Source organism: Protomyctophum parallelum (assembly GCF_964188405.1).
Source record: "Protomyctophum parallelum genome assembly, chromosome: 18".
Taxonomy (NCBI): Eukaryota; Metazoa; Chordata; class Actinopteri; order Myctophiformes; family Myctophidae; genus Protomyctophum; species Protomyctophum parallelum.
In genome coordinates, this window is record NC_139716.1 from 11,660,219 (window position 1) to 11,674,379 (window position 14,161).

General features: G+C 40.5%; 1 protein-coding gene across 1 annotated transcript in view; it reads right to left on the reverse strand.

Annotated features, from left to right (window-relative positions):
* Positions 1-843: 843 nt before the first annotated feature.
* The window catches only part of usp53a (ubiquitin specific peptidase 53a), a 57,936-nt gene continuing 44,618 nt past the window's right edge, over positions 844-14,161 (reverse strand). The window contains exons 13-16 of the mRNA XM_083789329.1: positions 12,808-12,872; positions 4,002-4,068; positions 2,866-3,668; positions 844-2,263 (exon numbers count right to left, since the gene is read on the reverse strand). Of these exons, the coding sequence (XP_083645455.1) occupies positions 2,193-2,263; positions 2,866-3,668; positions 4,002-4,068; positions 12,808-12,872 (1,006 nt within the window). The 3' untranslated portion in view covers positions 844-2,192. The remainder of the gene's footprint in view (positions 2,264-2,865; positions 3,669-4,001; positions 4,069-12,807; positions 12,873-14,161) is intronic.

Here is a 14,161-nt window from a genome sequence, read left to right on the forward strand (position 1 = left end):
TACAAATTATGACTCCTATTTAAACTTGTTTGGACGTAGAAAAATAGAAAGGCACTGTGCAGTAAATTCTGCCGAGCAGTATACAAAACAAAAGAACAAAAATTACCAATGAGATTTAGAGCATCTTTTAAGAAAATAAACAAATATACAGTATTGGGGCTTGGGTTAAGCAAGAACATAACCTACTAAACATAGTAATAATAATAAAGTAAGCCCCTTCTCTATCGCGGGAAGACAATCTTGATATCTCCATTATACCCTGCCAAAATCAGAGTACTGGAAAGGCAAATTGTAACCGATAAAACCTTAAGATTTCACTCAATGTGGAGGAACATTGGAACAGCTTATGACTGGAAGGAGTGTGAAAGATACAAATTCTAAACCTGGGAATACAATATAAAGCCATATAAACTGTATGATTGTGTGTTCATGTGATGGGGGGTGTGCAAGCAAGTACGCCTATGTGCCAAATACCTGTTTACCAGCAAACAAAGCAAACTACATTTGCCCACCACCTGCAAGAACCCCTGGGATCCATTTTTAAAGTTGGAGTGCCATGATTTTTGTACTTTTTCTGTTTTGTATGCGTCTATGGAGTTAGCAATACTCTAATAAACCCCCAGGTGTGGTAAGAAATATTGAAATATGTCTTCCCTGTGTATGTTTGGTTTTTCAAAAGGCCCAATCGAATTGACAGCGATATAGTGACATTACAATATCATCCCGTCCCCCTAACCACTCCCCCTTTATCATACAGCTGTGGGTACAGCTTCAGTTCAGGTGGATCACCACCCATCACCACCCACCAGGTGGATCACCACCCATCACCACCCAGTCCACCCAACGTGGCCACACGTCATAAGCAATCCAAATCGACGGGTTGCAATGACATGTGTACACGTCCTAGCGCATCTTCAATGATATCAAACGAGAGAAGAATATTCGGAATTTTGTCCTTAAAAAAAAAAAAAAATCAAGGCCACCATAGGCTTCGCTTTTCGTTCATGCACGATCTGATGGATATACCTAAGCTCTTCTCAACTGCCTCAAAATATGAACGCGATGGATTATTTAGCGATATTATGGAAACGAGAGCAAGGTAATCAATTGGGGGGAGGCTTAACAGAGTAAAAGCAGCCATGTCTTCCCGGCACCACCCCAGAGCTTTTATTTTGAAGGAATCCCGGCGCTGGTTGTGTTAATAAACTGGTGAGCGTGTCCACATAAAAACATCATTTCAACACTTTTTACACTTTTTTGAAAAACACCTTTCTCCTAATATAATCATAGTACCTGTACCTGATCATGTTTGGGGGTGGTGGGGACACGGCACTCCATCTTTAAGTAGCAGTCCTCTCATAAACATGTACAATACAGTATGTACAGTAGAATTGACTTCCCCCCAAAACAATATTATTAACAGGTTTTAAAAACCTCTACACCAATAAATTACAGCGAAAACATTCAATAGGCGGAATTAGGGCAGACAGAGATCTTGTAACACTGAAGTGAGAACAATTCTACAAAGAGACATAAGCATTCCATAGTTTGAGAGAGAACAGATTGGTTAGAAATAGGTTATTCTTTGTTTTCATAGTCCGGAGTTTCGGTGGTGAGCTGACCACCGCGACCACCGCGAAATAACGTTGAGCGGTGGCGAGTAAAAACAGAGAGACGGGCTGGAGCGGTGGTGGTGGTTTGCTCTTCACCGTGGCTCGTGACGTCATGTTGTAGTTCGGCGGTCACCCCACCACCGAAAATCCAGACTATGTATGAGCCTTTAATCTCTTAACTTGGAAAGGGACCTTTTGAGATACATTCTTCACTAATCCAGCCCACAAATCATTGCCTTGCCTTGTGAGTTCTGGGAAATCCAAACATTGATTGATACCAGCCACCTTGGTGCTGCTTTCTACTCTTCTCTTCTCTTCTCTTGTCTCTCTTTCTCTACCGTGCAAATTCAAACTTGGAGTTATAAGTAGCTCATACCAGAATTCAAACAGAAAATCCTTTTTCACTGTGTTTCGGGACCAATCTCTTTGGCAACCAGACTTGTGCCTACATGTGTGACTTGACACCTGTGCAAAGCAAACGCACAAATCCATTTGAGAGATTGACTTATTGATATTGCTGCGGTCACAGTGAATAATAGCTCTAGCTTCCATCAGCTCCTTCAACGCTTGTTGCTAAAATCACAGGAACCCGTGTTCATCAAGTCCTTTTGGAGTGACAGGGTTCCATTTTGCATTCCATGTAGAATAACCTGGGAAATAAAAGGACAGAAAAAGTGAATCAATTATCATCTGTAATAATAATAATAATAATAATAATAATATAATCATTCTGACAACTGCGAAAAAGCGTGGTGCTCTGGAACATACATTATGTATGTTCATTTATAGATCCAACTTGTTGATCTACAAATGATTTATACAAATAATTATAAAAAGGATCCGTTTAGTGGTGGAAAAAATTTGCCATTCACAGCTTTGGTACAATGTGAAAGCTTGTTGCGACCGCCGGTCGCATTTACTATGAAAACCTGCATTTCCCGTCCCGTCCGTCACCCACGCTTCCATATATGGTCACGCCTCGTGACATTGCGTCTCCATATATGGTTACACCGGATGTCCATGAAACGGAAGGATGATGGTGGCCGGGTGGTTCTTCAAAGGTTAGTGAAAAACCACTAGGTCAGACGGGGATCACGATTAATTAATCCTGCAGTCAAAGTGTTAAATTAGTCCATAGACTTTGCTGCCATATGACGTTGCAGGGCCTATAGCGAGCGTCCCTCAAAAGTAAAGAATGTGAAAATAATACTTAAGTCACAGCACAACTCTATAGTACATGATATTTCCATACCCGACTCTGATCTGCTCTTGGGGGGCTCCGGTGGCTGGACCTCGGGCACCGAGAGGCCCTTCTTCTCTTCGGTGTCACTTTCCCCTGACAGAGCATGACGTGGCTCTGCTTTCGAGTCCGTCATCATGTACAGGGCAGGCCTCGCCTTGTGGTACTTGGCCCGATAAGTGTCCGTCATACAGTTATCTACAGAAAAGTACGTGGTGGGCAGAACCACGTCCGCCGTCGGAGGAGACGGCGAGTCGTCAGTGTGCTCCTCGTCGTCGTCGTTCCCCGGCAGCCTCGGACTGGGAGGAAACCTCTCTTCACTCTCGCTGGCGGACAGGTCGTTTCGGTCCTGATCCGAGGAGGAGCAGCCCGACTTGGAGCTCATGGCGTCCGACGATGACAGCTTGTGCTCGGCGGGCGGCGTCTCGATCCACCGCCGGAGGTGGGAGGAGTGTGAGAGGAGGGAGCTGGTCCGGGACGGCACCGGCAACGCCGACGGCGGCTGTGGGTGGAAGTCGTCCGTGTCGTCGTCGTATCCGACGTGGCCAAAGGTCTTTGGAGGTAAAGCAGGAGGCGCTACGTTACGGTGATTATTGTGCGATATGAACGGCGGCTCCCGGTGGATTACAGTGAGTTCTTCCTCCTGCTCAGAGAAGAAGGGGCCGGCGAGGTCGTCGGAGCTGTTCCACTCGGAGCTGCTGGTCTTGGCCAAGAACGGCGGGACGGGGGAGCCGCTGTCGACGTTGTCCTCCCGTTCACTATCGATACCATCGATCTTCTCCAGGACTCCGGGAGTGTATCGGAATGCTCTCCCTCTGGTTGCAAAAGCACAGATTTACAGATTACATGAATTATGTTGTGTTATGTTATGAGGCATGCAATTATAATTACATTAAAACCCATTTTGACCTGGGAACGATTCTGTAAATGTCTTCTAAATCCTGACTGTTTTTATGAAAAAGCTATATGTTTCTATGTCAGTCGTTCTTCGATATTTCAAAAATAGCAGACCTACAAAAGCTTGTAGGTCTGCTATTTTTCAATAGCTAAAGCATAACATAATGCTAACACCAAAAGGGGTTACCGCCCAAAATGGGTTTTAATAGAAAGAGTGGTACAGTTGTTTTCCTTTTTTTTTTCTTTTTTACCTTTGTAAACATGAACTGGATTTGAGGTTAACGTCTTGTAGATCTGGGGAAGTCCGTCCGTATTCACCTTGAAGACACAACACGACAGACACACACACAGACACACACACACACAGACACAGACACACACGACAGCTCATGTCATCACACCAGTTTCTACATTTTACAGCTCATTACCGCCAGACCGACATTAACTAAACCAACAAAAAAAAACTGCATGGGTCTGCTCTTGTGGTAATGATTTGGTGCCTGTGATGACTGTTATTGTCTGCCTTTTTAATATATGTATTTATATACTGCATGGATGTATTTCCTGAATGGGAGTCTATATCAAAACAATCAAGCCACTTGTCATTATGGTTCATTGTTCCTGCCATGTCCTTGTATACTCAATCTTTTTATTTATAATGGTGTTGTGTCTGAGCCGTTTTTCTTTTCTTTTCTTTATTTTCTTTTGCTGTTTGTTATTATGTTCTTGTTGTGTAATGTCTTGTTGTCTTTAAATGTCTAAAAAAAAACAATAAATATACTTAAAAGAAAAGCCTGTGTCAAAGTTCCTGTATTACTGGTAATTACTGTCAGACAAACCAAAACAATGTATTTAGAGTCCCAGAGACATGTTACCTAACAGGGGTCATGTTAAGGGCCACAGACATGTTACCTAACAGGGGTCATGTTAAGGTAAGGCCCTAAGCCCCCCCCCCCCCCCCCCCTGTGTACTGACTGTCTGATCCTACAACTAAAGGGAGGCCCCCCGCAAAGGGAAGTTGGGTCACAACTTCACATACAGGGCCCTGCCGGTCTTTAGCTAGCAATGCTAAGACTAATGACACTCTACGAACCCTACACACTAAAAGTGTAGGATACAAATACCTCAAAATTGTACTTAAGTACAGTACTTAAGTAAAAGTACTTGCTTTTCCACCACTGATATCAACCCAACCCAATCGGTGTGATTTGTAAAGGCTTGAGACAGAGCCTGGTGGCATCGGTGTGAATCTGTAAAGGCATTGAGACAGAGCCTGGTGGCATCGGTGTGATTCGTAAAGGCATTGAGACAGAGCCTGGTGGCATCGGTGTGATTCGTAAAGGCTTGAGACAGAGCCTGGTGGCATCGGTGTGATTCGTAAAGGCATTGAGACAGAGCCTGGTGGCATCGGTGTGAATCTGTAAAGGCATTGAGACAGAGCCTGGTGGCATCGGTGTGATTCGTAAAGGCCTGAGACAGACGGTAACAAGATGACTCGCCCCGTTTCTGTTTTCCTCCCAGAATTTTCCCCAGTGAGGGGTGGGAGAGGCTGGACAGCAGACGGCTGGACTTTGAATTTCTCTAACTATAAACTTTCATGACAGCAGACAGCCTAAGTACAAATATAATTTATGAAAAGCTACTACATTGAAGTCTGTTCACAGAAGTTGTTGTAGGCTATGTGGGGATTATCTGACGAGGTACCATTTGAGGGGGCAAAACCTTACATATACTAAATAATACTAAATTGTTTATAGGGTCAACATAAGTAAAATAGTATAGCCTTTCTACAGGAGTATCTTTTTATATGTTTCCAAAAAGAATACAAACAGCCAATAGCATATTACAAAGTTATCCCCCTCACTGGTGACAATTCCGGGAGGAGAAACGGGCACGCACCGGGGCGAGTCATCCGGTATTCAGACAGACAACAGCTGACTAATGGGACAAGGAAGAGAGTGAGTGGCTATAAGGACCATCTGTGATGTGTCAGCGCTATACCCTCCCCGTTCTGCACTCTCCGGGAGCATTAGTGACTAAATCCTTTTTCTGCTGGCATGCAATTACAGAATCCCCCCCCCCCCCCCCCCCTCAGCAATGCTGCTTGCTGTGTGTTTAAGCATCTATACAAAGTCCATGTGGCGATTCACTATTTGATGCAGTTGAATTTCAAAGTCAGCAAACGATTTTAACAATATGACTCTTAAAAAAGAGTCCATATTATGCTGTGTCCTATTTTACTCTGTACTGTAATTTTACTACTCTTTCATTATTTTCCTCATTCTGGTCACTTCATGTATAGGCTGTGTTTTTATTTAATTTTCCTTTCTTTTTTGCAGTGTTATAATATTGCGTCTTAAAACAGTTTAAGAGCCATAAACGTCAAGACGTCTAATTGCAAATTAAGTACCGGATGAAAATTCCTCTAATCTGGTGTACAGGTGATGACATTACATGCATAATAGAAATTACAAATTATTTCTTTCTTTATAATGGGAGAATTGGCACTCAGAGCCTAAACTGGTGACCACCAGGTGGCGCTATGTATCAGTGTTCTCAGTCTGTATCACCTCACCTCACCCCTTTTGGTGTTAGCATTATGTTATGCTTTAGCTATTGAAAAATAGCAGAACCACAAGCTCATAGCGTGCCACCGAGTGGCGCGCTACGAGCTTGTAGGTCTGCTATTTTTGAAAAATCGAAGAACGACTGACATAGAAACATAGCTTTTTCAGAAAACTGTCAGGATGTAGAAGACATTTGTAGAATCTGATCTCAGGTCAGAATGTCTCGTCTGCCCCAGGGAAGCATCCATTGCATCCCGTGGTTGCTTAGGGTTGAATCTAAGCCTCTATAATATAAAAAAAAACAGCCACAATATCTTATCTACACATAGCTACACATATGACTATGATACAGGGGGGGTGTCTATCCCATTCTGACCTGAGATCAGATTCTAAAAAAATGTCTTCTACATCCTGACAGTTTTCTAGAAAAAGCTATGTTTCTATGTCAGTCGTTCTTCTATTTCTTTTCAAAAATAGCAGACCTACAAGCTCGTAGCGCGCCACTCGGTGGCGGGCTATGAGCTTGTAGATCTGCTATTTTTGAAAAAGAAAAAGCATAACATAATGCTAACACCAAAAAGGGGTTCCCGGCGCCCAAAATGGGCTATTAAATAACAATACAAAAGTCCCACAACTGGGGGTGGAAGACAGTGATCGAAACCAAGTAGTGCTTTTCTACTCCAGGGAACATGGATTGAAGGTGCACGGCAAGCAAAACACATACAACCAGTGTTGTTTTTGGCAGGGATTTTCTATTTTAGTTTTAGTCATAGTCTCTTGAAATGTTTTAATTTAGTTTTAGTCAACATTTTTTGTCACCCGTTTAGTCTGTGTTTAGTCTAGTTTTAGTTGACTAAATATCATAAGATTTTTGTCGACTAAATCTACAGTTGATTTAATCTGACTGATTTTACACTAGAAGATCTATACAGAGCTTGTAGATCTGCTATTTTCAGCATGCAACCAAGTGAAAAATGACTTATACTGGATCTCTTGTCCACTATAGTCCCTTCCTAACATTTTAGTCTAGTTTTTATTTGTTGACAAAATTGTCAAATATATTTTAGTCTTAGTTTTAGTCATCGTAGCTTAGTTTTAATTTAGTTTCCATGTAGTTTTCGTCAGTGGAAAAAAGGTAGTCGACGAACATCTTTCGTCTTAGTTTTAGTCGACGAAAACAACACTGCATACAACAACCCATATATGGAATGATTAAAAAAGGCCTCCATGCAGCAGTGAGCACAACTATATATTTAGCTTTAAAAAAAAAGTGATGGATGTGGAGATAGCGTTTCTGGGAGCATAAATAACATCACAGTGCAGCCTTTGATCTGCGTCCAGCAGACGTGATGCTTTTCAGCGGCCAAGAAGAGACACCTGTTAGCTGGACTGATTTGATCCGTTGGGTCAGTTAATCATGTCCCCTGATGACGGAGGGGAAAGCGTTTTGGACCCTTTTGATTAGCACGTGCCAGAGGCCTTAAAAAGAACGACTTCACCCATGTTCTATCCATCTTCATAGGATTGCCCATTTAATGTTTGTGTTAACACCGATTTGCTCGTCCACATATGACGTGAATCCTCCATTCATTGTCAATGGAATTTAATGTTTGTGTTAGAGGACAAGAATCGACTCTACAGTCTACACTAAGCTGAATATAGGAGGAGCCCCTAAAAAAAAAAGGTACAATATAAATTTGGACTCATTCCAAGGCATTAACACTTAGGTTAGCACATCAGTCACCAGCTTGTTAAAGTGGCATCAATGGGTCCCTCTCTCTCTAAGCCTGTCCATTACAGTTCATCTCTCGACACAATGGCCTCATGGACAGACATGCACACCACAGATGCCCCGCGTACGGCCGTACGCGCATTCCGCTATGGATATCACTAACCCATTCTGACCTGAGATCAGATTCTAAAAAATGTCTTCTACATCCTGACAGTTTTCTGAAAAAGCTATGTTTCTATGTCAGTCGTTCTTTGATTTAAAAAAAAATAGCAGACATACAAGCACATAGCGCGCCACCGAGTGGCGCGCTATGTGCTTGTATGTCTGCTATTTTTTCGATAGCTAAAGCATAACGTGATGCTATAATACCAAAAGGGGTTCCCGCCCAACATGGGTTAACATATAGCTTTATCCTCATGATGAAGTCTGATAATTCCCTCATAACAGCTTTTATCTTTTTTTTTTTTTATGAAAACCTCTATTCTGACATAAGTAGATTTAAAGTCAGGCCGTAAAACATAAAAGCATATGTAAAAAAAAAAAATGCTTTGCTACCGAGCAACGAAGAAGGATTTTTTCCCCGTTGAGGCATCAGAGCTGGGGACGTCAATGTGGACATATTCATTGCCCACTTGAATATCTTCAACATATTTCATAACGATTCAAAAGAAAATATCTAAAAACCTCAAAATTGGAGTTGGGTATAGTTTCTTTCCGGACAAACGCTGATTTATGAGCTCACAATGTGTCGCATTGCAATTCGTTGTGAATGTGTTGTGAATTAAGTTTTTATTAAAGAACCAAGCAGTCCTGAAATTTGCCCCAAATAGGGATTCCAGGGTTATTAAGTAAATGTACTTAGTTACTTTCCACCACTAAAATATGATTTGCAACTGTGGGAAGGAGAAGCTGTTTTACATACATTTGGGGTAATATATAGATCAAACTCGTTTATGTTTAAAAAACATACACATTGTTTATTATGTTTATATAGAGAAACCTTTAGCAAAGTCCTCAATCAATCCAAACTATAAAAAAAAGGAATGCAGTTCCATAACCATTAAATGCAAGAAAACTAAAACTAAAGCTCACGTACAGCTGCATCGCAATTTTAATGTTGTTCTCTGAACCCAGATCAGACTCATAAAAAGCCATTTTGATTAAAGACAAAAATGTAGTGTCAACTTATGACAAAATATATTACGTGTAATATAGCACAAACACAAATAAAAGCCTTCCATTTAGAAATGATAAATTCTGGAGGGAAGTAACTACTGACAAACCAAACCAGGGGCCTAATTGTATACCAATGTGGGGGGAAAGCATTTGCTTTGCACAAAGCATTCCTCGTAGATGACTCTTCCACGACTACCATCAAGTTGTGATTGTTTTCAACTCATGATAGCATAATGCCACCTTCAATTTGGGATAAAAACCCTGTGGCTGGCTGTGGTTTTAATCCAGACAAAGATGATCTTGGCAAAGTATCTGTCCGGAGAATGTTTATCTGACCGGGCACCCATTTTGGTGTCGGCATCATGTTATGCTTTAGCTATTTAAAAATAGCAGATCTACAAGCTCATATCGCGCCACCGAGTGGCGCGATACGAGCTTGTAGGTCTGCTATTTTTTTTAAATCGAAGAGCGACTGACATTTTTAGAATCTGATCTCAGGTCAGAATGGGTTCGTCAGACCAGCTTGTGTCCAGTGGAAACCTCGTGTGAATCTGATCTCAGGTCAGAATGGGTTAAGAACACCAAAGCACAAAGAAACTTAGTAAGTAGCCTTGCCGAGCCATGAGGCCCATAGGGGGCAGGATAGGCTCCTGCTGTTTCTGTAGCGTGAGGCAGCTTGATGTACAAGTACATGACGCTTACCCCCCAATCCAACCCTTGATGCTGAGTGTCAAGCAGGGGAGGCACTGGGTCCCATTTTTACAGTCTTTGGTATGACGCGGCCGGGGATTGAACCCCGACCTCCCAGTCTCAGGGCGGACACTCTAACCACAAGACCACACCTCGCTTACTTTATAAGTTATAAGTCTATGCTAACAATAGGTACTTGGTACTGACGCTGAACTTGCAGGTGGAAGTCACACGTAGGTACAGTATAGTGGTTCAGACTCAGAGCATGAGGGACAAGAGGACATACATTTACATACAACCTCCGTTCCTTCCACCAGGCTCTGACCTTCAGCATTACCGATAGAACCATGAATCAAACAAATGACCCAGTAATATCTTAATGCGTCAAGTCTGTACATTACATGGAAGTCCATGGGACAGGAGAACGGTTTATAAATGTATAACTGATGGCCTCTTTGCCACGGAGAAATACTTCTGAAAATTAGCCACTCTATAATTTAGATGGGGAAAAACTCTCTGCAGTAATTAATATATTGCAGGATTTGTTTTGACTGATGAAAAGTTCAACCTATGGTGTGTCCAATACTGGCTTAAAAATGGAATATATGTGACCGGGGACAGTGGTTTAATATACAAGGGGGCCATGGTCATTTTTCAGTTCTTTACATATTATGAAACTGCACACTGTAACCTTTCATATGATGTATTGCTGAATTGGAAACCTCAAAGTAAAGAATTTGCCCATCTAAGATTTCAGCAGTGATCTATCTATGACTTTAGGGGGCGCTGTTTTCCCTTCATTCCTCCATTATTCAACCAGCAGTGTTGCCATGTCTGATTATTATAATCAGTTGGCCTTGTTTCTAAAGAAAAATAATGCATAGGCCTACTGTACCAATTTTATAATAATTTATAACCTGTTATAAAAATCTATTTGACAAAAATAAAGTGTAGTTGATTATTTGGGCTTGTTTTTAAATTGTAGTTGATTATGGAGAGTTGGTAACCAAGTGGACCCTTATTAGATCAGGCCTATGTAAATGTTCCAGATGAGTAGCCTACAAATAAAATAGCTATATTAGCCTGTTATTATTATTTGTCTGCAGAAAATAATGTATGCCAGGGTCCAGGGACAAGATTTGTATTGTTAAAGGTATTATGACATTATTTATAACATCATTTTAACAATATTAAAAGTCTTGGCCATGGTCCTTCAAACGTGTCTAAAAAGTTTGAACACTCAACTCCACTCCAGTATTTCTTGCCAGGAGTTTTTGTGTATGTGTAATCTGCATCCTGAGAAGCCATGGAAAAACACATTCTTTTAGCCTGTAGATGTCGGTAATTCCCCCTTTCCTGTCAACCCAAGATGCGCTTCTTTGACAACGTGGTAGGAACGTCACCGTCAAAAATAAAAGAGTCATCTAGGCCAGTTGGTATCCAGTGTAAGGACTTGTGTTGATTGACACAGCCAACAACAGAGCAGATTGATCTTTCTCTAGAAGCCATTATTAGTAAGTATTACAAAGAAACAAAGTCGCGGTCACAATGAGGAAGCGGAGAGGAGAGGGGCGGAGAAGAGAGGGTAGGCAGGGAGCAAGGGGAGGGGGCGGAGGTTTAGCAGGGATCTACGTATATGCCTGCCGTCCAACCAGAGACATTTTTGCATAATTATTCACAAAAGTCCAGACAGCAGAGAATACACTGAATGTTCAAACTTCGTTTTTCTTTTGTGAAATTGATGTCAAGAAAAGCCAAAAAAGCCAAAAAATCTAAAAAATGTGTTTTAAATGTCACAATCCCTTTAAATGCTTGTAGATCGGCTATTTTCGCTTATTTTGGGCTTGTTTTCATATACCGGGTTGCTTATTTCTCAGAACCTGGCAACCCCGCGATAGCTTTTTAGCTACGTTTAGCATTATATTGATATCAATCCTGTAGCTAAAACAAGTACATATCGCGCTATATTACATATCAATGTGATCTGCGTTATTATGACCTTCATTTTCATGGCAGGTACATTCCAAAGCAACTAATAATAACCACGTTATGGTGACAATGTTACAATGTTTACATTAAATTAATCCAAGTCTTCTTCTTCTGCTATTGGAAACAGGAAGCCATTTCAACATGTTCCTTTGTTCTGATTCACCAGTGCCCCCATCTGGAACATTAGCTTTAGGCGGACCGAAAATAAACACACTTTTTCCAAAATACGATGGTTAATACTTCTTTCTCTGCTATTTCTGTTAGCCAGTTAGTAAAAGACTAGTATCATCTTCAAAAACGATTGTGTACAAAAAAGCGGATTTTAGCGAAATTTGCATACTTTGAAAGGAAAGCTGATTTTCTGATTAGCATTGGTTAGCATTGCTTAACCCAATGGTTAAAACATTAGACATAGTGACTTGTTTAAGCAATTACAACGACTTAATGACACTAAAACGACTTTCTGATGGAATAAAAACATTCTTTAACATTCCAACTGTGTTAATGTGGCTAAAAAACGAAAACCACCAAAAAAAAAGAAAGAATGTATTTCGTTCAATTGTGAAGTTATACTATTGCCGACTTGTGGTTGAAATCACTGGCACTGGTCACATATTTGAAGACGGAAATTATGACAGCGACAGAGCTGCCAACCTGCACACATTTTGTGTACCAACCACGCAATTATAGGTGTCTATACGCCTAGAATTGCGTGGTTGGTACACAAAATGTGTGCAGGTTGGCAGCGATAACTTTGGGGGGTACGCGGGGGAGTGATTGGGAAAGGGAGAAAAATGTCTTAACTGTTTTGACTTGACAAACTTGCTACTTACAAAATCATTAAAACAAATCTTAATATAAAACTTGTTAAATTAGACTGAGGTATTTTAAGTAGTCTCTTACCATAGGAAAACGAGGAGTGCAAAATGTCTGCTTCTGAGTCGTCACTTCTCTGAGCGTACAGATCCCTAAAATACAAATTCAACAAATTAGATTGCATTAAAAAGGGATAGTTCACCCAAAAACATTACCAATAATTTTATGACCAGCAGTGGTTCCCTATGTGTCTCCATAGGGAACCACTGCTTTAATATCATCAAATTATTGGCTTAGGATGCGACAAAATAATAATAAAATAAATCCATGAATTGAAGGTGAACTATCCCTTTAACAAGGACTTTCATCATTTGTAATTCAACACAATCAATCTGTAATCAATCCTTGACATCCATATTTTCACGCTACAAACATTTTAAAGAATTTAATATGGCTCCGTGTTGTGTAAAAAAAAAGATGAATTAAGCCCTCAATTCTTGAGGTTTATTTTGCTACTTTTTGAGAAGAGCGACTGACATAGAAGACATTTTTAGAATCTGATCTCAGGTCAGAATGGAAAACTGTCAGGATGTAGAAGACTAGGGATGCACCGATCCGGCTTTTTGGCATTCGATACCGATTTCGATACATGGGGGTCCAGTATCTGCCGATACAGAGTACCGATCTGATACCCTATGTATAATGTAATGTATTTAATACATTATTATATATATTATATTATATATAATAATATAATATATTATTAACACGTGGATTAATAATATTGGTCAACCACGGCGATTTCTGAGGGTTTAACATTCTAAGTACAAATAAAAGCTGTGCAGTATTATGCACTTTCATAGTTTTTATTGATTTAATACGCAGATTACGTCTTTGGCCACCGTCTTTGGGTTTTATTATTATTATGCCTATAATTATTATAATAATAATTATTATTTTTGGTTTATAATCCATAGTTACTATGCATAATATTATTATTATTATTATACATAGTAACTATGGATTATAAACCAGCTAGGCCTACACATAAAAGGAAAGTTGTAAAGCACAACCACAATTTAATTTATTTCTGACGATAGTCAACCACATCATTTTGGTTTCTATTCCTTTTATAACTCTAGTTAATGTTCCATTCAGATATTATTCAATGCATCATTGCCAGCATTAGCCCATATGTTCCCTCTCCTTACGCACATTCTGTAGCTACTGTGGGCCAGCATACTCAAACTACTATTATTATTTTAATATTCGGAATCCCCGCACGCACGCACACACACACACACACACACCGCAACGATCCTTTTGCTGCAACGTTAGCTTGCTAGCCTAGCAATGTTGTGTAGGTAGGCTACTGTTGATAGCTTTAGCAGCTATCGCTAACATGAGGAACAGCAACAACAAGTAGGATGTAATTGAATGG